Source organism: Microtus oregoni, unplaced genomic scaffold (genome assembly GCF_018167655.1).
Source record: "Microtus oregoni isolate MIOR12 unplaced genomic scaffold, Mior012 000001F_ref0000356, whole genome shotgun sequence".
Classification (NCBI taxonomy): Eukaryota; Metazoa; Chordata; class Mammalia; order Rodentia; family Cricetidae; genus Microtus; species Microtus oregoni.
Window position 1 is genome coordinate 57,547,793 of NW_024543060.1, and position 24,877 is coordinate 57,572,669.

General features: G+C 43.4%; 1 protein-coding gene across 1 annotated transcript in view; it reads left to right on the top strand.

The window, feature by feature from the left end:
• Wif1 (WNT inhibitory factor 1) overlaps positions 1-24,877 on the top strand; it is a 65,451-nt gene that overhangs the window by 19,525 nt on the left and 21,049 nt on the right. The window contains exon 3 of the mRNA XM_041674244.1: positions 22,409-22,517. Coding sequence (XP_041530178.1) covers positions 22,409-22,517 — 109 coding nt within the window. The remainder of the gene's footprint in view (positions 1-22,408; positions 22,518-24,877) is intronic.

Below are 24,877 nucleotides of genomic sequence, written 5' to 3' on the forward strand. Positions count from 1 at the left end.
GTTTTATGTCTAAAAGTCACTTACAAGTGAGGACATATTATATTTGTCTTTCTGGGTCTGGGTTACCTCACTCAGTATCATGTTTTCTAGATCCATCCATTTGCCCACAGATTTCAAGATGCCATTATTTTTCTCTGCTGTGTAGTACTCCATTGTGTAAATGTACCACATTTCTTTATCCATTCTTCAGCAGAGGGGCATTTAGGTTGTTTCCAGGTTCTGGCTACTACAAATAATGATGCTATGAACATAGTTGAGCACATGTCCTTGTGGTACGATTGAGCATCCTTTGGATATATCCTTTGAGAGATCGCCATACTGATTTCCAAAGCAGCTGTACCAGTTTACGATCTCATCAGCAATGCAGGAGTGTTCTCTTTACCCCACATCCTCTCCAGCATAAGCTATCATCATTGGTTTTGATCTTGACCATTCTGACAGGTAGCTTACCTTTAACCCAGTTCAGTCCTGAGAATACTAGCAAAGAGGTGTAGTGGCTATTATTATGAGTCAACTTGACAAGGGCCATGAGGTGCCAAATATGGGCCCAAAATGATTGTAGGCATGGCTTCAAGAATTTTTCTGGGGAATAGGAGCCTTTGAATCAATAGACCACATGAAACAAATTGGCCTTTCTAATGTGAGTGGGCCCCTTCCAACCAGTTGATGACCCAAACAGAAGAAGAAGACAATCTGCTTATAATTAGATAACAGTTGTTGTCCCTTAGGTCTCTAACTTGCCGGCTCCAGATCCTGGGATTGAGGGCCTCTGTTTTCATGTGAGTTAATCACTCTAATCTCTCTCTCTCTCTCTCTCTCTCTCTCTCTCTCTGTGTGTGCCTGTCTCTCAGTCTCTGTATGTCTCTCTCTCTGTTTATCTGTCACCATGTACATATCATGTACACTCACACACACACACACACACACACACACAGAGAGAGAGAGAGAGAGAGAGAGAGAGAGAGAGAGAGAGAGAAAAGAGAAAAAGAAAGAGATTTTTTTAGCTCAATTTCTCTAGTGACCCTGAACAATAAACACTTCAAAGGTCACGGTAGTTGAACAAGGCTAAGTCTTGATTAACTTAAACTCTTGGGGCCTCATATTCAAGTAGTAAAATGAAATTAATAATTTACTTTCTTGCGTGAACAGCAAAATGCAGTCACATCTGTGTACAAAGTACTTGACACCCCCTAGACAACTGAAAAAGCAGGTCCTTTCCTCTCTTTGTGCTAATGAGCTGTTAGAGCTGGGTGGGAGGTGCGGGACCAGAGAAAGGGCGCCTGCCAGATCCCAAGCTGGGAGTGTGCTGGCGGGATGCCCAAACCCCACCATAAGTGAAGGCGTCCTATCCTCTGAACTCAGAATGTCACACTGCGCTGCCGGCCTCAGGAGACCTGGCTTAGAGCCCAGCTCCCACTCCCACTCTCTGGGACCTCAGACAAGCATTCCACTTACTTCTCGTCCGTCACACAGGGGCTTGCTTTCTGGGCTAAGATGCCTCTGACTTCTTATTAGTCGGTGTCTTTTCCACATTGTTCTTAGTCTTGTGTTTGAACTCAGATGACAATAAGAGAAACAGTCAGACAGTGAAGTGATAAAGCAGGGGTAACTTTTCAAAACACGGTCGGCCTACTAGATCTCCTCAGCTCTATTCAGGTGACGTCCGTGTCTTCTGTGCTAGCTTGGTTCTGCTCCTTCGGCTTGACTAATGAGATAGCTTAGGCGCTGAACTCCAAGGCAAGAAGCCAGGAGGGCCTGGTAGTTAACATCCGTCCTTTAAAACTACCCCAAATCAGATCTTCTTTATGGACACTCGGGTCTCTCCCTGGCTTGGCTCTCTGCAAAGGACTAAGTAAGAGCTCTGAGATTGTCTTCCTGTTCGCACCTCTACTCGTCTTTGTGATAATTATAACCTGCAAAACCCGTTTCTCACAGGGAACACGAACTGGCCTGCCCTCATGAGAGTGCCGTCTTTCACTTCCTGGATATAACTGTTTCTTTGGATGAATCGTGATAGCTTTTTCTTCATTGCCTTTTTTCCATCATAAACTACAGCATTCCCTAAAGGCATCTGGAAAATACGGAAAAAGAAAAGGAAGAAGGAGGAAGGGAATCAAATGCGGGGAACTCACTTAGAAAAGTGTGAATACATTGCGCGCCTCTGAGGACCACTTTTCTCAAAGCACTGAGTCCTAGTTTCCATGCTGGTTTCCTGCATATTTGCCTACAGGTCTTGTGAACTTGACTTTTAACTGGTTATATAGCAGCCCATATTTAAGCATTCTCCTGTCTAGATTGTGTTTAGCATTTCACTATCACAAATAACACCATGAAGAGCAGCATGGTATAGAAAACTTTTTCTGTATTGGGATTATTTCCTTAGGACAAAACTCTAGAACAGGAATTTCTGAGTCAAAACCTCCAGATCCACGCATGGGCTTTTGGCACACACGTTAACGCTGGACTTATAACGGCTGCCCCTTAGACTTGCAGCAGAAGAGTGGAAATGTTCTTTTTGCATTCTTTTATGGCCTTTAAAGAATCCTACACAAGACGCTTCCCAATTGGTTCAGGTGGTTGTTGACACATACCGTGTTTCTGCTCCAATATGGCAAACTTAGTTCAGTTGGATTGTCACGCTGTAGGGGGCAGTCCTGATCAGTGTGTGGTAGGCACTTCCCTCCTGTTTTACGAGGCTGTGGGTGTCCTTTGGAGCAGTGGTTCTCAGCCAGCGGGTCATGACCCCTTTGGGGGTTGAAGGACTCTTCCACAGGGTTCGTATGTTAGATACTTTCATTACATTTTCATAAGAGTAGCAAAATTACAGTTATGAAGAACCATAAAAATCATGTTATGGTTGGAGTCAGCACAACGTGAGAAACTGTATTTTAAAGGTCGCAGCGGTAGGCAGGCTGAGAACCGCAGCTGTCGACAGAGCTGGGCTGGTGTCAGGTTTGAACCTTCAGTGTTCAGAGCCATGATCATCAATGACTGAAACAGCAACCTTTTGAAAGAGGAAGAATGGGCCAGGTATAGCTCATCCCTGTAATTTTTCCATTCTCTAGAGGGAGTGGCAGGGGATTGCTACAAGTTCAGGACCAGTTGTACAATGAGTTTACCAAACTTTACTACCAAGCATATTGTATCAATATGAGATAACTATGCACACACACACACACACACACGTACACAACACTCATACACACTCACACACATGTACACACACACTCACACACGTACGTACACACACACTCACATACATACATACACACACATGTACATACACACGCACACACACACGTACACACACTCATACACACACGTACACACACACTCACACACACATACACACACACTCCCACACGTACATACACATTCACACACGTACGTACACACACACTCACATACATACATACACACACATGTACATACACACGCACACACACACGTACACACACTCACACACGTACATACACACTCACACACACGTACACACACACGTACATACACACTCACACACGTATGTACACACACTCACACACGTACATACACACTCACACACGTATGTACACACACTCACACACATACATACACACACGTACATACACACTCACACACGTACATACACACTCACACACACGTACACACACACGTACACACACACTCACACACACTCACACACATTCACACACACACGTACACACACACTCACACACACGTACACACACTCACACACACATATACACACACACTCACACACACATGTACACACTCACACACACACGTACATACACACTCACAGGTGAGAAGGGAAGGAGTGAGAGCGAAAGGGAGAAAATAGACAAACACCACATGTTTTCTCTCACTGGGGTGGGGAAGGGGACTGGCGTCTGGGGGACGGAGGACAATGGAAGATGATGGAGATGAAAATAGGAAAAGTACAATGATACGTACATATGCAATGTCATCATGAAATCTACTATTTTGTACACTAATCCAAAAAAAGTTCATTAAAAAAACAGATCTAGGAGTAGTGTAAAAGGAAAGACAGGCTAGGAGGTGTGTGTACAGATGCACTGTGTGTAACAAGTCAGGCTAGGAGGTGTGTGTACAGGTGCACTGTGTGTAACAAGTCAGGTCCTGTGCTCACTCTTCAGCCACTCTCCATTGCTCTGTCCCCCCAAAGAAAAGACCAATCTGCCAGTGAGAGTCTCCCGAGCTGTCAGAGCGGAGGCAAGAGGAGACCTGGGAGAGCCTCTGGAGAGCGCCCTGAACCAGTGGCAGCTTTGAGTCTTCACTTCCACTAAGTTTACTCTCTGAGGAGTAGAATCAGGATTCAGAAGAATGTCTGGTAGGGAGACACAAAAGATTGTTTATCCGCCCCTGGCCTCTGAGCAGCGAATCCTCCTTCCGCTGTCTCTTCAAAGAGAAGCATGTCCTGCGGCGGCTGTGAGCACAGCTCACAGTGTAGACACACATGGCCAGCAGAAGGGCAGTCGTGACAGAGAGAACCCATTCTCAGTCCGTGGTTTATTCCAAGTTGTCTCATCAGTGGGCTACCAAAATACACCTATGCTTCTGCATGAGGAATTGACAGAGGCCCAGAGTCTCCACGGGTGTGTGCACACTCTAGCTTTCCAGCTTCGCATTTGTTTCTGAGACTTCTCATTAGTTCATACTAGAACAGAGCTACTATGCTGAGCGTCAAGAAATGTGAGCTTATCAGTTATCTGCATAGATACGTATTCAAGAAGAACTATATCTGCAAAGCTCAGGACTCTTCGTTGAACACGGGGCGGGGGGGGGGACTGCCAAGCACTTACACATTTCCAGAAGCTAAGGAACCCTCGGAATAAGTTCAAGCACCCCACTTTTCAGAGGAGAAAACCAAACATCAGACATGATGACAGACTTCTGGGAGTAGCAGAGACAGTCAGCAATGCATCTGGTGAAAGAGCGTGTTTTCTGACAGCCAGAGCCAAGCTCTCCACTCTGTTTCAATCTTAAACTCTAGTCTGCGAGGAAGTGTGATATCCTTGCATCCCAGTTCACCAGTCCCATGAACTGTGGAATGAAAAATGTCCTAGCAGTTTCTCGGTATGTAGAATGAAGACGCCCACTGACCTGTTTTATGCTATTCAGTCCAACATAGTTAGCCAACAAAGGTGCGTGGAAGGGGAGGTGGTTCATGATAGCAGTGTTGGGGAGGCTGTGGATCTGGAGTTTGGCATCCATCCCTGCGTGCCCTCCCCAAATCTTTCCAGCTCTGCAGTGTCACGATCTGCCATCTTACTTTACAGGGAGACTGTCAAGAAAGTCTTGGCTATAAGACTATCTGAGATCCCCCAAGACACAAATGCAGCCTTGTCAAAAAAGGAACTATAGCTTTTTAAAAATAAGATTGTGTGATAGGTAATACATATTGTTAAGTATTTTTTGACCCACAAACCTCTCTGCCTAATGCAATAATCCAAATTAGATCAAATCAGACCCAATTAGAAAAGGCCCAGGTTTAATGAATGCCAGGGCTGCCAGGTGGTCCCTGGGAAAACACAGTGGGGGGGGGCAGAGAGACCAGGGAAAACCAGGACACCACGTGTTCATTCTCTGGGGGGCAGTTTAAATAGCCTGTGGAAGTGGCCTTGACCCTCCCTGGGGAGGGGTCACCATTTGCCGGGCTTTCTTGGAGGTGGTGTCTGTACTGTGACCACTCCCAGGGGAAGGGGCTTGGGATGGAGTTTTCAGCCCAACATTTTAAAATGGATGCCAGGGGTCTGGCATGAAGCCCCCCAACTAAACATTCCAGACATTTTTGGATTAGGATGTTAGGAGCTGAGGTGATGCTTTTAATCAAACACATATCTTTAAATATAGCATTGTTTTTAATTATTCTGGAAAGTTGTCCTGACCTGGTGGGAACGTGTTTCTCAAAGCCTGTGTTCCTAGATTGACTATGTCTTGAATTTACTACCTGTGGAGGAAGGAAGTCATAATGTCAACACGTTTACTAACCCTTCTATTCTGCTGCTTTTCTCTGAATTCTTATCAGGACTTTGGTTTTTTATATATATAATAATAATAATAAATATTATATATATCTTTTTATTATTATTATTATTATTAAAAATTTCCACCTCCTCCCATTTTCCTCCCCTTTCCCCTCCCTCTCTCTCTAGTCCATAGAGCAGTCAGGGTTCCCTGCCCTGTGGGAAGTCCAAGGTCCTCCCCACTCTATCGAGGTCTAGGAAAGTGAGCATCCAAACAGACTAGGCTCCCCCAAAGCCAGTACATGCAGTAGGATCAAAACCCAGTGCCATTGTCCTTGGCTTCTCATTCAGCCCTCATTGTCAGCCACGTTCAGAGAGTCGGTTTGATCACATGCTCCATCAGTCCCAGTCCAGCTGGCCTTGGTGAGCTCCCATTAGATCAGCTCCACCGTCTCAGTGGGTGGGCGCACCCCTCGCGGTCCTGACTTCCTTGCTCATTGTTCTCCCTCCTTCTGCTCCTCATTTGGCCCTTGGGAGCTCTTGGAGATGAGCTCTCTCTCTCTCAAAAGCCTCCTAGTTTAGATTTAAACACAACCCTTCCTTTCTTTTTTCCCCATTCTTCTAATTAAGAAAGCATAGTTGACCTATGTTATTTCTTACCGATTTTAATGGTGTCATATTTTAACTGGTGAAGGACAATTGGAAGTCGATCTCTCTTGAGTGTTTAAGCCTATTCCATTTAAGGAAAGCCATGGGCTTTTGGATGTCTTTCTATTTGTGCCATTAAAAACAACAAACAACACACAAAAACCTTACGTCTATTTCCAGGACTAAAGCAATCACTATCCAGTATGCATACCTTTTAAACAGTTCTGTACTTCAGGGCTGATTGAGCCATCTGTCAGGATGGGAAAGGCTGGACTGTTTGTCAGTGAGCACGCCACCTGGGAAGGAATTCGGACTGAATTTGGAAATAAGATTGATTCTTTCTACTGTTCCTTGACCCTGATTTTGAGCAAGGTCAATTTGGAATTTGGTCTGGTACTTTCTACTTCCTCTGACTATTTTTTATGTCTAGGTTGTTCTCTCTCTCTATCTATCTATCTATCTATATATATATATATATATATATATATATATATATTTAAAAGCCATGAAAACCAATACTGAAGCTGACCAGTATAAATTTCTCATCGCCTTTTTAAAAAATGAATAAAATAATGAACAAAAGAGATTGCATTTGCAGCTTTTTAGTTTTCCTACGTCCATCAGATTGTGATTCTGGTCACACCAGCCTCCCTGACTTGTGTGTATCAGTTCTCCTATTCATCAATCCCCTTTCTTCTCACAGGGTCTGTCATCTTCTGTCACAACTGGGGAGCCTAATAAGTTCACTGGGTTTTTCTTTAAAAGCGGCCAAATTGAAAACAGTTAAGAGCCTAAGCCCTGGCCCCTTTGGATTCGCTCATCTTCTTTGATCACTGGGGTACCGCGCAAGACTCAGCTCTGTGAAGTAAGGGGGACCCTGGCAGAGGTGATGCCTCCTGCACCTGCCCTTAGGAATGATGCTCCCAGGGAAGGAAGGGAGCCAAAGATCAGATTTCCACTGCAGAGGCAAGGAGGGCATTGGAAGTCAATGACTCTGATTTTAATTTGAAAGCTATGAAGGTGTTTTCCAGCGGAGAGGTTCTGTGGAATGGAAGAGAGTCCCAGTGCTCTGCTAACAGCGCTGATTTGAATTCAAGGATCCAGACCTGTGTGAGCTGCTGCTCAAAATTGGCCTCTGCAACTGTTAAGTGTGTTCCAAAAGAAAAAAGCAATCCATGATTAGCGGTACCGAACCTCACCCAGGTGGCATTGCAGGTGGGCGGACAGCAACCACAGCTGCTGTAAGGGCAGGAGAGCAACGCAGAAGAAACGCCTTTGCTTGGCCCATTTATTATTGATTGCTGTTGGCTTTTTATTCTTGTGTCTTTTTAAAGTTCTGAGATTTAATGCAAACTAGGAGACTAACTTTTCCTTAGATATCTTTTATTCTGTCGGTAGTCATTCCTGCAACTCAGACTTTTTGTTCCTGTCCACCAGAACCATTGGTTTTGTTTTCACACTAGTGAGGGCCTGGCTGCTGCTTGTCCACCAACATCCTTTCTTTCTGACCGCCCTTCCTCCCTAAATGGAGGCAGCGGAGCTATGCCAAACACACCCATTTCTGAGTCACTAATACGGGTAATTTATTTTAATGAGAGAGATGGAGAGGGAGAGAGAGAAAGGCAGAAGGAGAGAGAGAGAAAAAAAAACCTGAAATCACTACTTAAGAGGTTCCTAGTCAGGTCCAAATTCTTGCAGAATTTACAGAAGAGTTATTTACTGCGCAGTCTTTTATTTCCCAGTGTAATGGTTTTGAAAGCACACAGGACATGCAACTAATGAGAAAGTCAGTGGTTTTGCTTAAGTCATTTTATACAAGCGAGCATCCACTGGCGAGGAGAGAAAATAGCTATCCTTCTAGGCTTTCCAAGAAGCTGGCCCTTTAAGGCCGCACACCCAAACTAGGGGGCTAAAGAGTACTGGTAGTAGCTGTGAAAAGTTTCATTGCCTTTTATAAAAGTTCAGCAGCTGTATTCAGGGAGGAGATATGTCTCCCACGCAGGACTGCAAGCTAACGGAGCAGTTGTAACATATGGAACTCATAAAGGTCCAATTACAGGGCCGTCACTGTTTGCCATGGTTTTAACTTATGTAAGTTATGGATTATACTTTCATGAGATCATAATCAAAAGGTTATTCTTTGGTAATGGTGTGTTAGAACTTCAAAGCCATCCTCTGAGCCTCGAGAACAAAGGCTCAGAAGTTTGAGCGGAGGCCAGAATCAGTCTGTATGAGTTAACGACATTCACCCGTCCGGGAGCCAGTTCAACCTCTCGGTTCACGCAGACTCTCCCCCATCACATCAGATCAACAGTCGTCACTAGAAGATGACAGTTGATTCCGTTTTAATGCGTCCTATTTTTTTTTTTAAATAAATCAGCCTGACTAACCGGGGTGTCTGCCCACATTTGACTCAGAACTATGGGGGAGACTGTCAAGCACTGTCATTCCCCGCTCGCCCAGACCCGTACAGTGGTGAAGATTAATTAGGGCCACAGCCAGGGGAAGAAATGGCAAGTATGGAGGAATTTACAGAGCTGTTCAGCTCTTGGAAACGAGAGACTGACTGTGTAATTCAGAGCACGAGGAAGGCTGTCCTCTATCCCAGCGTCCTGGCATGCTTTAATTGAACGCACAGGAAGACGGCGGGATTGGCTGAAACGTGAATGGAAACTCTGCCTTCTCCTCGACTCTTAACATCCTCAAATAAGGATTGAAGTGGGCTTAAAACCATGATACCAAATAAGCAAAATGCCCTGGTGTGTGTTCACACTGGCAACCTTGCAACTCCTTCCCAGTCGGCCTGAAAGCCTCCAGTACAGGCTGCTTCCTCCCTGGGGGTTGGGGTGGATCTTTGGGCCCATCCTGAGATTTTGTTCATCAGCCTCAGGTGGTGAAATGTTCTGATTATTTTGGCCTAACAACTGTTCAAAGTTGATATTTCTTCCTGGCCTGGACCGTGACAGGTGGTTTGTGAATCTCACTAGGCTGCTTCTGCTTCCACACAGCTGGAGGACTAAATAGTGGCACAGAAAACAGTCAGGGGGACAGGGTCAGGGTGTTTGTGGCTACTGGGTGTCTGCCCTCTGGCTGGAAAGACGTTTGGAATCATGGCTGCTTTCCGATTGCTCCACTGGGAGTATTGACTGCTTTGCCTGTGTTGAGAAGCTGCTTCCTTTATTGGATGCTGCTAACCAGGGCATCCGTTCAGTCCACGGAGCCTCCGGACTGGTCTCTGAACATGCCAGGCGACACGTTCTCACCCCGGAGACCCAGGTTTAACTACTCTCTTTGTGAGGCGCCTTTCCCCAGACACACGCTTGTTCTGCCCTTTGGCCCAGTTTCCGGTAAGCCGCCACACCGGCAGTGTTTCACTTCCCACCATCTCTAAAGAGCATCCCCTGCCTATTCAGAGCTGTTGGCCAAAACTGATGGCTAAAGTGGAAGATAAAGTCTGTGAGAAACAGATTTTGGGGAATCTAAACATGGCACAATTTAACTACAACAATATTTTATCTATATGTGATTTCTTTCTGTTCACACAGAAATATTGGAAATTGTCTGTACAGGAGGAAATGCCAATGTATTTATTTATTTATTTTTTAATTAATAGAGACAGGGTTTCTATCTTTGGAGCCTGTCCTGAAACTCACTTTGTAGACCAGGCTGGCCTCGAACTCACAGAGATCTGCCTGCCTCTGCCTCCCGAGTGCTGGGAATAAAGGCGTGCGCCACCACCGCCCGGCATGACAATGTATTTTTAAGAGAACAGACTCTCACTTCCTTAAGTCCAGGTAAGAAACAGTCAGCATTTCCCAGAATGAAGGGCTAATCCTTCTTCTACAGCCCTTCCCTTGCCTGATGCCATGCTGGCCTCTGTTGGCAACACTCATAGCCAACTAAATCCTGTACTCTCAAATTTTAGTTCTGCATGAGAGCCAACAGCCTCACCCGTTCTGGGGAAGCATGGTATCACTAAGCGCCTCTCTATTTTTTTTACTTAGGGAACAGAGTGTTGCTAAGTTGCCCAAACTGATCTCAAATTTGTAATCCTCCTGCTTCAGCCTCCCAAGTAGCTGGGATTATAGGTGTGTGTCTTAGTTAGGGTTTTTGTTATTGTGACGAGACACCATAACCATGACAACTGCTATAAAGAAAACATTTAATTGAGGTGGCTCATTTCCAGTTTCAGAGATTCAATTCATTGTCATTATGGCAGGAAGCATGGCAGCATGCTGGCAGAGGTGGTGCTGGAGCTGAGGGTCTACATCTTGCAGGCAACAGGAAGTCAACTGAGACATTGGGCGGTATCCTGAGCATAGGAAACTTCAAGGCCCACCCCCACAGTGACACACTTCCTCCAACAAGGCCACACCCACTCCAACAAAGCCACACCTCCTAACCTGTGAGATGATGGGGCCAGTCACACCCAAACCACCACAGATGTCTTATCACACTCGGCTATTTTTTTTGCTTTTTAAACATACTCTTCATTGCTGTCTTTGGGATTTGAAAAGTTTCTATTAATACAATTAGGTAAATAAGAGCATGCAAAGCTGAATAAATAAGCTAATAGAGATTATTTGTGATGTGTTGTTCTCTGGATTGAAGAGTATTAATTCAACACAAAGACGCCCATAAGAGAGCTTTCCAAACATACGATTATTAATATACTGTGAATAAATAAATTATTTCTCACTCATGGCCAGTCTTGTTTCATCTATACTTAGCATTTTAAAGCAATCTCACATAGCAGTATCATTTCATTCCTAATATTTCAGTGTATGCATAGCTCTAGAACCTTAGAGTTTAAAAATATCCCTTAATATGATGAAACACATAGCTAGTATTTTAATTTCCTATTATATCTTACAAATGTCATATAAGGTCCACATTTTCTGGCCTTTTGGTCCACATTTTTTGGTCTCTTTTGAGATACAGTTTTCCCCTCCGTCTTTCACCTTAAAAAAAAATTACTTCAAGTTTTTCATTCTTCTAAAGAAATTAGGCTGTCCCTAAAAAGTTTTTAGGTAGCCGTCTACTTCCTGTAGTCTAATTGTATCTCTGTGGTATGGTTCAACTTGCTTATCTATCTTCTAACTTTTGTGTAAATTAATAGTTTGATAATGTTAGCTACTTATTTTAAAGCTAAAGAAAATCCTACTTTTGCATGCATATGCTAGCTCAAACTGTACAGTACAAATTTTTGAGACCCAGATAAAAAGATTGTTAGGGGTTATTTTCAAGTCTCTGTCTGTTTCTGAATCCTGCTGCTTGTACCCACAGCACAAGGGTGATATCACTCAGGACTTTAGAGGGCATCCTTGATCCCATAACCTCTAGCCCTGGTACCCAGTATCCCGGGCTACCCTTCTCCCTGGAGCAGCACTTCTGTCTTCCAGGAACCTGCGCTGTCCCGAGGTCCCACCCTGTCTTCTGGGAACTTGCGCTGCCCCATCCCGTCTTACAGGAACCTGCACTGTCCCACCCCGGCAATGAAGCGTTTGGCCTTGTCAAGACTGAGCAGCGTTTGTCGGATGCTTGCTACATGCCAACCTTCGCTAGTATTCTACATGCATCCTCTGTTTTGATCCTCACAGCCTCTTTATGAAGGGAAGGATGACTTTCCTCAGATTCTTCAGGTTTGCTGATACCCCGTTAGCTCTTCCCTCTGCTGAAGCAGCTGTCTCTCCCCTTCTAACCTCCACTCACTGAGCAGATTCCAGTTCTGCAGTCCTTCCTCGGGGCAAACCTTTACTAACCCCACAGATAAATCAAAGTGCACACCTCAGATCGCCATGAACATTTCTGAGGCTCTTTATCATGGCCATAGATTTTTAAGAATTATTATATGAGAGAATAACTTCAAACTCCACAGGAGCAAAACGTAAATAAGGTAGTAGTACTTAAGTTTTACCTTAAGTTGTATACTCCTTTGAGAATACAAAAAAAAAAAATCTAGGGTCCATTCCTCTGAGAAAAGTATTCATTTACCTATGGACACAAATCTATAGATTCTAAGGATGCATGGACCCCATGAAGGACTCCTATTTCAAAGAGGAAAATCACATTAAAGTAGCTGGAAACCTAAGAGAAGAAACGAAAAGATGGCCGCTGTTTGTAAAGTCGAGGAAGAAAGGTTAGTTGTTGACAAACAACTTTCAGAGGAAATAGAGACGAAAATGAAAACGCGTTTGCCGGACTTCACAGACCGCAGGTCTCCATAGTAAGTGGGAAACCTAATGAACAACAGTATGGAGGCCATGGCTTCGGATTCTTCTGGAAGCCACGGAATGAGAAGCAGACTCTACGTTTTAACCTTTTCACCACATTTGTATGCACGAGGAGAGAAGACAGAGTTGATGGGGGCCAGGTTTGGGGGCTGTGGAAAGGGGAGCTGGTTGGAAGCAATTTGAAAGGACTTGTTTGCAGGTAGATGGGGGAAGCTCAGAGAATCCGTTTTGGGTAGTCACTGTCTTCATGACTAGGGTACAGATTTGAGTTGAGAGAAGAAAAGAGCAGGGGACTTGTGTAGGAGAAGGGAGAGACCAGAGCTATTGAAAAGAATTACACAGAGATCCTGAGAGACAACAACACTTGACCACAAAGATCTAGCTGGATCTCAGAGATTCTGAGGGATCTTGGGGGACAATCAGAGTTAGCCACAGAAACCCAACTGGACCTCAGATTTGTGGATTTTCATCATTAGTGTTACTCAGGAAATTGCTTTGATGCTACATCATTTCTCTTTTTCAGAAACATGATGAGTTATATATATATATGTGTGTGTGTGTGTGTGTGTGTGTGCGTATCTCATGGGTAGAAGAACTTACTAGAGTACAATGGTGATGGAGGGGGGATTTTAGGGTGATTTGAGGTAACTCAATCGGTAAAGGTGCTTGCCTCCAAGGCTGACAACCTGAGTTGAGCTTCTGGGACTCACATAGTGGAAGCATAGAAATAACTCTTACAGGTTGACCTCTGACCTCCACATACACACATAGCACATGCATGCTCCGCACATGCATGCCCCATTCATACATACACACATAGCACATGCATACATAGCACACACATGCCCCCACAGCACATGCATGCTCCGCACATGCATACATAACACATACATGCATACATAGCACATACATGCATACATAGCACATACATGCTCCGCACATGCATACATAGCACATGCATGCCCCATTCATACATGCACACATAGCACATGCATGCTCTGCACATGCATACATAGCACACGCATGCCCCCACAGCACATGCATGCCCCCATGCACACATGCATACATGGCACGTGCATGCCCCCACACTTGCTCATACAAGATAAAGAGATGGCTTTAAAATGTTTCAAAACTGCATTTCTCTCTCTAAAGTGTGAAATGAAATGTGTAGAATAAATGAGCAGTCTTTAACCTGCTTGTAAAAGTAGCCCTCCGAATTTTGTAGCCATGAGGTCACAGACGTTTTCCTCTTCCTGTCTGACTTTTAGGGACAGGACAAGCTAATCGTTGAAGCACATCTTGTAGATGACACTTTGATCCATGAAATTTCAATTCAGACAGATTCCATGACTTTCTCCAAAGTACTTTGAAAAATATTAGCCAAAGCTAAAGAAGAAAAAAAAGTCATTTTGACTTTTTTTTAAATGAAAAAAGCAAGTTAATATTGTCCATGTGGATTCAATAAAAATATATTAAAAGATTTTTGAAAACTACCTAGACCTTAAACTAAGGAAAACATGACCTTGTTCAAAATATTGTGAAAGTCATATCCCTGAGCATATTTCCTGATGTTTCTAAGTCTGGTAAAAGATTCAGACCTTTTTCATCACTAGAATGAAGTAGACACACGCCTACAGAGATACGTATATATCATACAGAAACAAGAAAAAGTGCAACACCCATTCTGCCTTTTCGGGGCAGTGATTTCCGACAAACGCTGGAGGCTAAGGAAGCAGCCCCTGAAGGGGTTTGTTTACACCTATCCCTCAAGTGTCTATGCTCATTCCACACATAGTCTGCCCTAAAGAGTGGGATGTGATGGGTGGACCCTGTGACATGTGAAATACAGACGAGAATGAGACCAGCGAAGAACACGTATACCTCAGGAGAGGTAAGGGCAAATGTTTGTTTTCAGTAATGATTAAAGAAATTTCTATTAGCATTTTTTCTGCCTCAAAGCACATGAATACTCACTGGTTACTTCTGAAGCATTAAGAAAAGTAATAATCAAATATGTCCTTAGATGAGAAGACAAACTCGGTAGGGGTTGCTTTTCTCTTCCCTAAACACTGACCTGCTAATGCTGCTTCCTTAGCCTCCAGCACTTGTCCGAAATCGCTGCACTTCCCGTTCATGCTCTCCTAGTCTCCGCAGTGCTGAGGAGACCAAGTGTTCTTCTAATTCTCTTTCCTAGGTCCCTTATCTTCCAATTATTTATTTACCCAGTGCCTTTTACTTGAACTTTAAACTTTAATGTCACCATTATATTCCAATAATTTCACTCCCTGCATCCAGCCCACTGGTTTGGTGTGCATAAAAATGGTTATTAGGACAGAAGAACTTGGTGGCCTGGTGGCCTCTCCCAAAGTCTTGTCTGTAGATAGCGTATTGCTTACCCTGACTTTAATGTTCCTTACACTGGGTCTGGCGTACTTTGAGGAGTGGGTAACAAGTAGCCGAAATTGGAAAGAAAAAGAGAAGCATACAGGGTGCTCAGAAGTCCAAGGCTGCCTGGCTTGTTCTTTCCACTGGAAACATGGGCAGTCTGCTGAAGGCCATGTGTGGAACCCGGATGCATCTGCTGTTACTGGAGTTCTGGAGCCAGACCCAACCCAAGTGAGGCAAGCATCCTACCCACGAGCTAGGCCTCCAGTCCTACAGACAGGAGTATAACAGCTATGGGGTTTTGTTTGGTTGGTTGGTTTTGTTTTTGTTTTCAAGACAGGGTTTCTCTGTAGCTTTGGAGCCTGTCCTGGAACTAGCTCTTGTAGACCAGGCTGGCCTCGAACTCACAGAGATCCGCCTGCCTCTGTCTTCCGAGTGCTGGGATTAAAGGCGTGCGCCACCACCACCCGGTTTAACAACTACGTTTTAGATATTCCTTCTTTTTGTTTGACCTTGAGACAGACTGGGCAAAGCCTTTTCTACCTCCCAATGCCTTTTGTCTTTTTCCCTTACTTCCCTGTTGCCTTTCCCTTCAGAAACAGACACCTTAACTTTGGGGTCATTTACTACAGAAGATGAGCGCAGCACTCTCTTGCTCCCCATGTTTAGGATGTTTGAAAGAGAGCAGCTAGCCAACGGTTTGTCAGATAGCCAGGTCTGGTTCTGGTTTGCAGAGGCAGTGGTGATTCCAAGTGCTAGGAGGAAAGATGGAAAATGTCTTAGAAATTTCAGATTTATGTGAAGCCAAACTGTGTGATCTCTTGCCAGTTTTAGTTTACAAAACTCGCATGGTCCCAGATGTGTTTACTCGAACTTTAAGCTTTAATGTCACCATTATATTCCAATAATTTCACTCCCTGCATCCAGCCCACTGGTTTGGTGTGCATAAAAATGATTATTAGAACAGAAAAACTTGGTGGCCTGGTGCCCTCTCCCTAAGCAGCATTCCTTTCAATACCAATTAAGTACCTAGTTAGTGAACTAATTAAGCAACTATTCTACGTGGAAAGGTGCTTCTTCTTGTTTTGATTACACACACACACACACACACACACACACTTCTGAAAGTCAGTTGCAAAAGAAGGCCTAGGAGGGGGCATTGTTGGTATCCCACAATTCCCAGCATGACTACAGTTACACACTGGAAGTACAGAAAGCAAAGAGGCTGGAGATCTAAGTGGGAATGTGAACTGGAAGAGTGTGGGGACAGCTATTTTTCAACACCAGACCCTGCATATAGCATCCGTTTATATTCTTTCTGGGAGTCTCACGGCCAAGGGTTTGTTCCAGAATAAGCACAAAGCAATTACAAACTCACACAGAGTAGCTGGATACCAAATGTCAATGTTTGTTTGCCCTTAAGAAATGATTCTGTCTTTTCTATGTGAACAGCAGAGAATGACCACGCTGCAGCATCAGGAAAGTTCTTTGACTGCTAAATCAGTGGTTGTTGAAACAACAGGCGGCTCCTAATCCCAGCACACCGTGCCCTGGCATGAAGTGGGTTTGTGCTTCTAGAGCCTTCTCATTCATTCATTCATCAAATATATTTCAAGAACTGAGTGTATGAGTCTTCAACGATCTATTGAAGAAAAATATATCCATGTCCCGTTCTTTTCCATAAGGAATCCACAACTGCCGTGGGCTAGACACTTCGCCTACTTAGGATGAGTAAAGCTAGGTTCTGTCGCTAGCATCAACTGTCTCTGGTTGAGAAAATGATCTGTATTTGTGAGCAGATGAATAAGATTTCACAATGGTATTTGTATTAAGGAGCATGCTGGTAGAAGGCCAGAGCAGTCAGCCTAGGTGATACATGACTGTGGTATCACAGGAGGCCAGGTGAACTCCAGAGGATGACACCCACTGAAACATAAGACATGAAGGAAGTTTGACCCAGACTGTGGAGATACTGGCAAGGCTAAAGACCTTATCCTGGAGATAAGAAGCATCAGGGATGGGTTGATATATGGCAAAATGATATTTTAACAAGACGTGATGGGTTTATTTGGGAGTAGATGTTTTAAAAAGGAAGGCAAGGACTTTGTAGTGATGCCAATATGGGAGAGAAAAGGCTGGGTTAGACTTAGAAGAGTGGGTGAAAGAACAGGATACAATGAGAGACAGCGCAAGAAAGGGAGGGTGACGTTGTGATGCCCAGCTACGAAGAGATGAGAGAGAGCAAGCAATGACAGTGAGCGACAACAAACAAAATGCAGGGTCTTTGTTATTGGAAAAGGATGGTACCCTTCTCAGGCTAAAGAAATCAGCGGCCCAGGGAGATAACCACCCGGCTTCGTGAGTATACCATGGATACGAGGCAGGAGGAGAAACGTTTTGTGCTCTGGTAGAAGGATGTTGGCAGTACACGTTGAGCCATCAGACATTCACGTAGCTACCATACAATATCAGAGGCAAGTGGCCTTAAAGGAAGAAAACGAAGTTATTTAGCTTATACTCTGGAGAGCCAAGTTCCTGGCTGGGTCCTGTAGAGAGGCCAGCGTACTATGGCAGGAGGAGGTGAGGCTGACTGTTCGTGTGTACATCCAGGAAGCAGAAAGAGGGGGGCAGCAGATCAGGGTTCTCCTTGAGGGTGTGTCCCGGTGACCTAAAGACTCCATTTCTGTCAGAGTTAGTCATCATTGCCGCTGTCTTTAGGCGACACTCACTCAACCAGAACAATCGGCATCACCTAAAAGGGGGTGTAAAATTAGTGCAAAACATGAAAAGGAAGAAAGACCAAGTCCTTGTGGGTCAGCGGAGGTAAAGTCACTGAAGTGTGGACGCAGAGGAGGCCCCTTATTAGCAGTTTGCTAGGGTCAGAGGAGAGAAGGGAAGAGCCAATAAGGACAGGCAGGCAAAACAGGAAGTGGGAGGAGACAGCGGTGACCTAAGCCAGCGGGAGGAGACTTGGCGGGGACACAATCCAAGGTTAAGTGAGTTCAAGGTTTGAAGAATGAAGGTAACTAAAGGAACTCAGAAGAGTGTGAGGTCTGGCAGCCTTCAGTCTAGACATGCAGGCGGCAGATTATTTTAAGCATTGGGCATGCTTGTTCATTTTGTTGGGCTTTTTAACCTTGTACTATTTCCTTTCTTGTTTATTTTAGTAGCTGTCTTCCTGCCCTTCACATACAGTACAGGGGCTATTTTATATCGCCTTATGCTTCTCAGACCCAGTACCCTGCTAATCTGAACTCTTTGAACACTGTAGACGTCGCAGACTGCGCGGTGAGAGCAGGGATTGGGTGTAGGAAACGCTCAGCAAGGGCTGTTTAAAAATTTGCACCCACTGCCTGTCGTATGCTTGGTATCTGAGATTTTCTTTGGAACGAAGATGATACTTGAGAGTGTTACTTTTCTCCCGTGACCACTTGGGTCAGCATCATGACAGAACTCAAGAGAGGTTTGGAGACCATGGTTTTTATAAAAGACCGACTCAGAGGTTTCTGAATTATTATGCTTATTACATTAAGCATACATCCCAAGCCCAGACATTCAAAAGTAGACAAGAAATGCTAGATTCCTCCCATATTAACGTGGGTTTGTGTTTCTTCCTCTCTGTTTTTACCCTCCAAGGAGCCTCAGACCGAGGCCTTCTGAGTTGCTCCAGTTCGCTGTGGAAATGATGTCTTCATCTCTTTGGAAGGAATGACTCTAACTTCAGCCAAGTCCATTGGAAGCAAGATGAATGGCTTCCAGCACCCCTCCCTTGATAATATTTGGGTGCCTTTTATATTTCTCCACACACACAAAAAAATTTACTATGCGGCAAAGCAGTCCAGCAAAAAAAATTTTTCAGCAACTTAGTTTAAAAGTGAATCAATTATTCCCCCGAATAGACCGATTCTTTGTTCGAATACAAAGCACTCTTTTCATGCTTTTCCCAAATAACTGCCCTCCTTGCCTCTACCTGAATTTCCACTAATGTCATTTAATAAAACGAAATGTACTTTTTTCCTACTAGCAGTTTCCAATAGAACTTTGCTCTGAATTCCTTTTATCTAAGTAATAAATCTGTAATTTGTGAAACCTGTTCCCAAACTTTAAAGCTAGTTCTCTGTTCTTTTTGGCATTGGATTTGGGTTTTATTTGCCTCCAAATAAGTTTTTCCAATGGAGAGATTGGGGTCTAAGAATATTTATTATATTATAAATAAGATAAAAATGGAAAGTTCTGTCTAGAAGCTAGAATAGGACATAAATCTAAATCTAACATTCATTTGATCAACCATTCTGTGACTTTTAAACATAAGTCCTTAAGTGAAGGATATATATAAAAAACCATTTACATGCTAGTGAAGGGTAGACCTCTTTGTGTCAAGATCAGACAGAACTGGATAATTTATAAGCAACTTTCAAGTTAGAATATTTAAGAGACAATTGAAGGAGTAAGTGGGAAAGATTCCTTCAAAAATACACACATATGGAAAATAAATATGGACTTGTGAGACAGCTCGCAACTTGATAACCTGAGCTCGATCCCCAGGACTTATGAGATGGAAGGATGAAACCAAATCCCCAAAGTTGCCCCCTGACCTCCGCATGTACTGCGTGCCACTGCACACTGAATAAAAAGAAATTTCAAACATAATAAAAACTTTATATAAACAAACAAAAACAAGCGTGAAGGACATTACATATTTTAGAGACTTAAGCACCATTATTATCCTCAGTAAGAAGGCCAGACAGACAAGGTTTGCTCCAACAACTACCTTCTGTGGACAAAATCCAAGAAACTGGAGCTCCAATGTACAGACTTAGTGACTGCCATTGGCCACATGGACCTGACCGTGGGTATTCCATGCTTCTTTTTTTAAGTTAATGAATTAAATTTCACTATGAAATGAATAAGGACACATATTGAAAATGTGGAGGTGCAGAAAAAAAGAAAATCATAGTTATTTTCAGTTATAGTTCATCGATGTCTTAATCGGACACTTCAGCTCTCTTCTCACCAATAAAACCATTTGAAACGTGAAAACTCTAGTTTCTTCTACAAAAATCTTTAAGAAGATTCACAAATGGAACTTTTAAATGGTTTGTGTCTAGGAAGGCAGCTTTAATTTCCAAAGCAATAAAGCTTAAAGATGTGCTTACGGAGCAGCGAAGGGTAATTTCTTCGTAGGGTTTGAAGTTTTGGTTTCGTGGTATTTCGTGGTACCCACGCAGGTCTTTACTCTCATCTGGGTCCTGTTAGTGAAGTGTTCCTGTTGACGTGGGACACACGATGGACATTACACCAGGATTTGCTGGGCTATTGTTACTTGCTGTTTTTTTATCCTTGGTGGTCCTGATAACCAGAATATAGCTAATTACGATAGCATTCAGCACCAAGGCCTTTCACGGTACCACTCTACTGTGTTTTAAAATAAAATGTTCTAGTGATAAAGGCTATGGAGCAGAGCGTGGGGATGGCGTGTGCAGTTGACAGGAGTCATTGGAATCACCTGGATCTGTGCAAACCGGAGTCTTTCCCATTGGTTTTCCTGCAGGGACAGACATCCTATTCATTCTCTATCTCAAAGGAATCCATTGCAAATTGAATTACCTTTCCTGACAGCATTGCTTTCATGGGCTCCGTTCAGATCTCTGCCTGCCCATCCATAGGGAAGCAAGCATTTGTCTCATGAACTGACCGTCTGTCTCCCATTAGCAGATGAACTTAATAAATGAATTCACCCAACCCCGTCACTCTCCAAGGGAAGGAACCTCGAGGTCTTCTGAAACCTTTGCAGTCATTGCCAAAGAAGGGGATTTGGTTAATGAAGGTGCTATTTTGACTCCATGAACTCAGGGCGTGTATGTGTAGACAGAATCTCCCTGGAAGCTAAGATTCCATCTTATCCTCCCATGAAGTCCTCGGTGACAGATGTATTTGATGGTGATTTAAAGCAGAAAGTGGTTTGAACGGCTTCTATTGCATTCTTCATGTTTTCCATATTATCAACTAAAAATTACGCTGAATGTAAATACCATTATTTTAAAAAAATCCCAGTCAGTTCACGTGCATGTACTGTAACTTATTTCTATAATTAATGCATCCAAAACTCTAGCTATGTCTTTGGATAATGGCAGGAGCACTCAGCTTGCCTACTTTACATGTTACCTTGTGTGTTCTTTATTAGCTGTTCATTATTCCTAAGCAAGAACAGATGGTTCTTAGCATAAACCATTTTTGAAGATTTTGTGTGTGTGTGTGTGTGTGTGTGTGTGTGTGTAAGCATGTGTGTGCATGCATGTGTGTCTTCAGAAGCCAGAAAAGGGCATCAGATGCCAGAGCTGGAGTAACAGGTGGTTGTGAGCCACCCTATATGGGTCCTGGGAATTGAACTCTGGTCCCCTGGAAGAGCAGCAAGTGCTCTTAACCACTCTCTCTCCAATCCCCATAAACGCTCCCATTAGCAATGTTAAGCACCAAAGCTCCATGGTTAGACTCTCCCTCAATTTTCTGTATCGGTGGGCACCTGAGTAGCAGGACTTTTGCTTAACTACTGACTTAGCTTACATTGTAAAGTTTTCCAGCTTGTTGTCATTGTGATGTTTTGTTTTGAGTTTTTAGGCTTTTCTCTCTATTAAACTGAGACCTTAATGTAAACCTTTCAAAATTAGCGACAGGATTCTCAAATTTTGGCCTTTAAGAGTCTTCTTTGCCCTTAGGCTTCTAATTCATTGGTCATTGTTTACCACAGCTGTACCAGTTCCCTCCGATTTAAGAAATAATGACCCACGATGCTGAGATGAGTTTTCTAAGGGCTATTCACTAATCGCTTTGATATGTCTTATCCCTCTGTTTTCCCTCCAAATTCTTCTGCAGATAGCAACCAATAATACTGCAGAAGTTAAATGACCTTTTGAGCAAGCTCTAAATAAATGCTCGGAGCATTTTAGGGACTCTCTCCTCTCTAAGCAGGGCTCAGTTCCATATGTATAAATCAGAAAGAGTGCATTATGCTAACAGGATATTTTAGATGCTGGGGACTCCCAACTTCCCAGAGGGAAAATGGTCACTTTCCCATCGCGTGGATGGTTTGTCAAGAAGTCTTTTCTCTATCACTGTGGTTTCCTTGGTGCTGACTGGCAATGCCTTTTGTTGCAGGCAGAATACTTCTATGAATTCCTCTCTCTTCGCTCCCTGGATAAAGGCATCATGGCAGACCCAACTGTCAATGTCCCTCTGCTGGGAACAGTGCCTCACAAGGCATCAGGTGGGTGGCCTTTGCTTTGAAGAAGTTTGTTCATAAGTCTTAATGGAGATGAGGCGATACAGGTATATATGCCATCCATTTGAGCGATTATGGGATGTTTTCCTGAGGAGAGCTGTTGAATTGAGGGCAGTTCGGTCATTGTCCTTTCAGGCAAAGAATTAGGATGAGAATAAAGAAATGATGGGTTTATAGTTTTCTAAAAGCCCAAGATAGCCCAGACCAGACTCATTCATAATGATTCTAGATATTTTTTAATAAAGGAAGAAAGAAAAAAGAAAATAAACATGCTTAATGGATGCATTCAGCCAGTGAGTGTGGATTAGCACAGTACACACAAGTGTGTCAAAGATTCAGAGTGGTTTGGGGCAGATGATAACCAAGAAAAGGTTTGCCAGAGTTGGCATGGTATCAGAAAGCCTTTAGGGGATGGAGTGACATCAACCCAACCGTCCACATGTGTTGTGGGAGCTGAAGGCTGCGTTCCTGCCGCCCTGCTCCCAGCCACCTGGCTAGCTTATGCTCCGAAATAACAACACACAAATTGTATTCATTTAAACACTGCCTGGCCCATTAGCTCTAGCTTCTTACTGGCTAATTCTTACATCTTGATTACCCATTTCTATTTATGTGTGTATCACCCCAAGGTGCACTTACAGGGAAGATTCTAGCCTATGTCCATCCTGGGTAGGAGCTTCATCACGTCTGCCTCAGAGAGCAGAGCTATGGCGTCTGAGCTCACTTCCTCATCCTCCCAGCATTCTGTTCTGTTTACTCCGTCTACCTAATTTTCTGTCCTATCAGGGCCAAGGCAGTTTCTTTATTTAACCAATGACCTTACTCCATCCTGCTTGGCTGAAGAAACATGGATGTGATTTGGTCCTAGCTTTTCATCGTGTGTGATAGCCACTCAAGCCTTATCTGACTTGATCACGCTAAGACCAGAATTGCAGCTCTTTCTTACAAGTTTCAGAAAATGAAGGGTCACACAAACATCTTAACCACTTCATTCAAAGTAAAAAACTAGTAACACACTGTAACACGAGCGGGGGCTGGGCCTGCTTGTTGTTGGGGTTTTTGTCCCGCCCTTTACCCCACAACTGTTTAGCCTCAAAGAAAATCACACATAGGTCTCCATAAATTATAAGCTATTGGCCCATTAGCTCTAGCCTCTCACTGGCTAATTCTCACAACTTGATTAACCCATTTTTCTGATCTATGTTAGCCATGTGGCTCAGTACCTTTTTTCAGTGGGGCAGATCACATCCTGCTACTTCGGTGGTCTGGGCAGGAGTGGAGGGAATCAACTTCCTCCTTCCCAGAGTTCTCCTGTTCTCATTACATCATTTCTACTTCCTGTCTGGTTTTCCCACCTATATTTCCTGCCTGGCTAATCAGCGTTTATTTAAAACATGATTGACAGAATACAGACAATTTTCCCGCACCAACACACAGTCGAGTCAAGGCCAGAGCCCAGGATTTCTGGGTGGGTAGGAAATGGAAAGTACCCCTGTATTTCCTTCTAGTCTTGTGTCAAGGATCTACGTTCTTACATTTGACAATGCGTGGCAAACCTGTCATTTACAGGTCTTTCTGAAAGTTTTTCTTACCCTTGTAAGACATAAAAGTTTTATAGCATTCGGTTACATGGATATGCCATAATTTATTTCTCTGTTCCCTCAGTTTTTGTGAACGAGACATGTTTGTAGAGTTTTGTGCTATACATACCATGGTAAATATCCTTTGACACTAAAAGATACTCACTGCTAGAAGGGAAGGGGCCCTACGTGTCTTATTTACCATGACTCCTAATGCAAGGCTCAGCACACAGCCAGCATGTAGAAAGTCATTGCTGGATTAATATGTATACTAAACTCTTGGTGCCTACTTCTTTATTACAAAAGGTTGTCAGAAGTGATATTTTTGTGGTAAAGACCATGATATGAATATTAACTTTAAAATACTATGGAATTGCCCAAATGCCAATAGTACTTTCCTACAATTTGTACCTATTTGTACCCTGGCTCCAGTGTGGAGTGTGGTTGGCTCACCGTAATCTCATCAGCATCGATTACTAATTATATTAACTACTTTGCCAATTTAAAACGTGAAAAACAGACTTTTCACACTGTCCTTTAGTCTGATTTTTAAACTTTCCTACTGAGATAGAACACCGTCCTGGAATTTAGCAGACTCTGTGAAATATCAGTACATCAGTATGATACATCAGTATATTTTTTTATATTAAGATAGTAGTGTTCTTTTTAGTTTACAAAACTTGTGGCATACAAAATAGGCTGACTTACCTTTACTGTGCTTTTTCTCCAGCTACCATTCCTTCACTCATTTATTTAGTTGGTGGG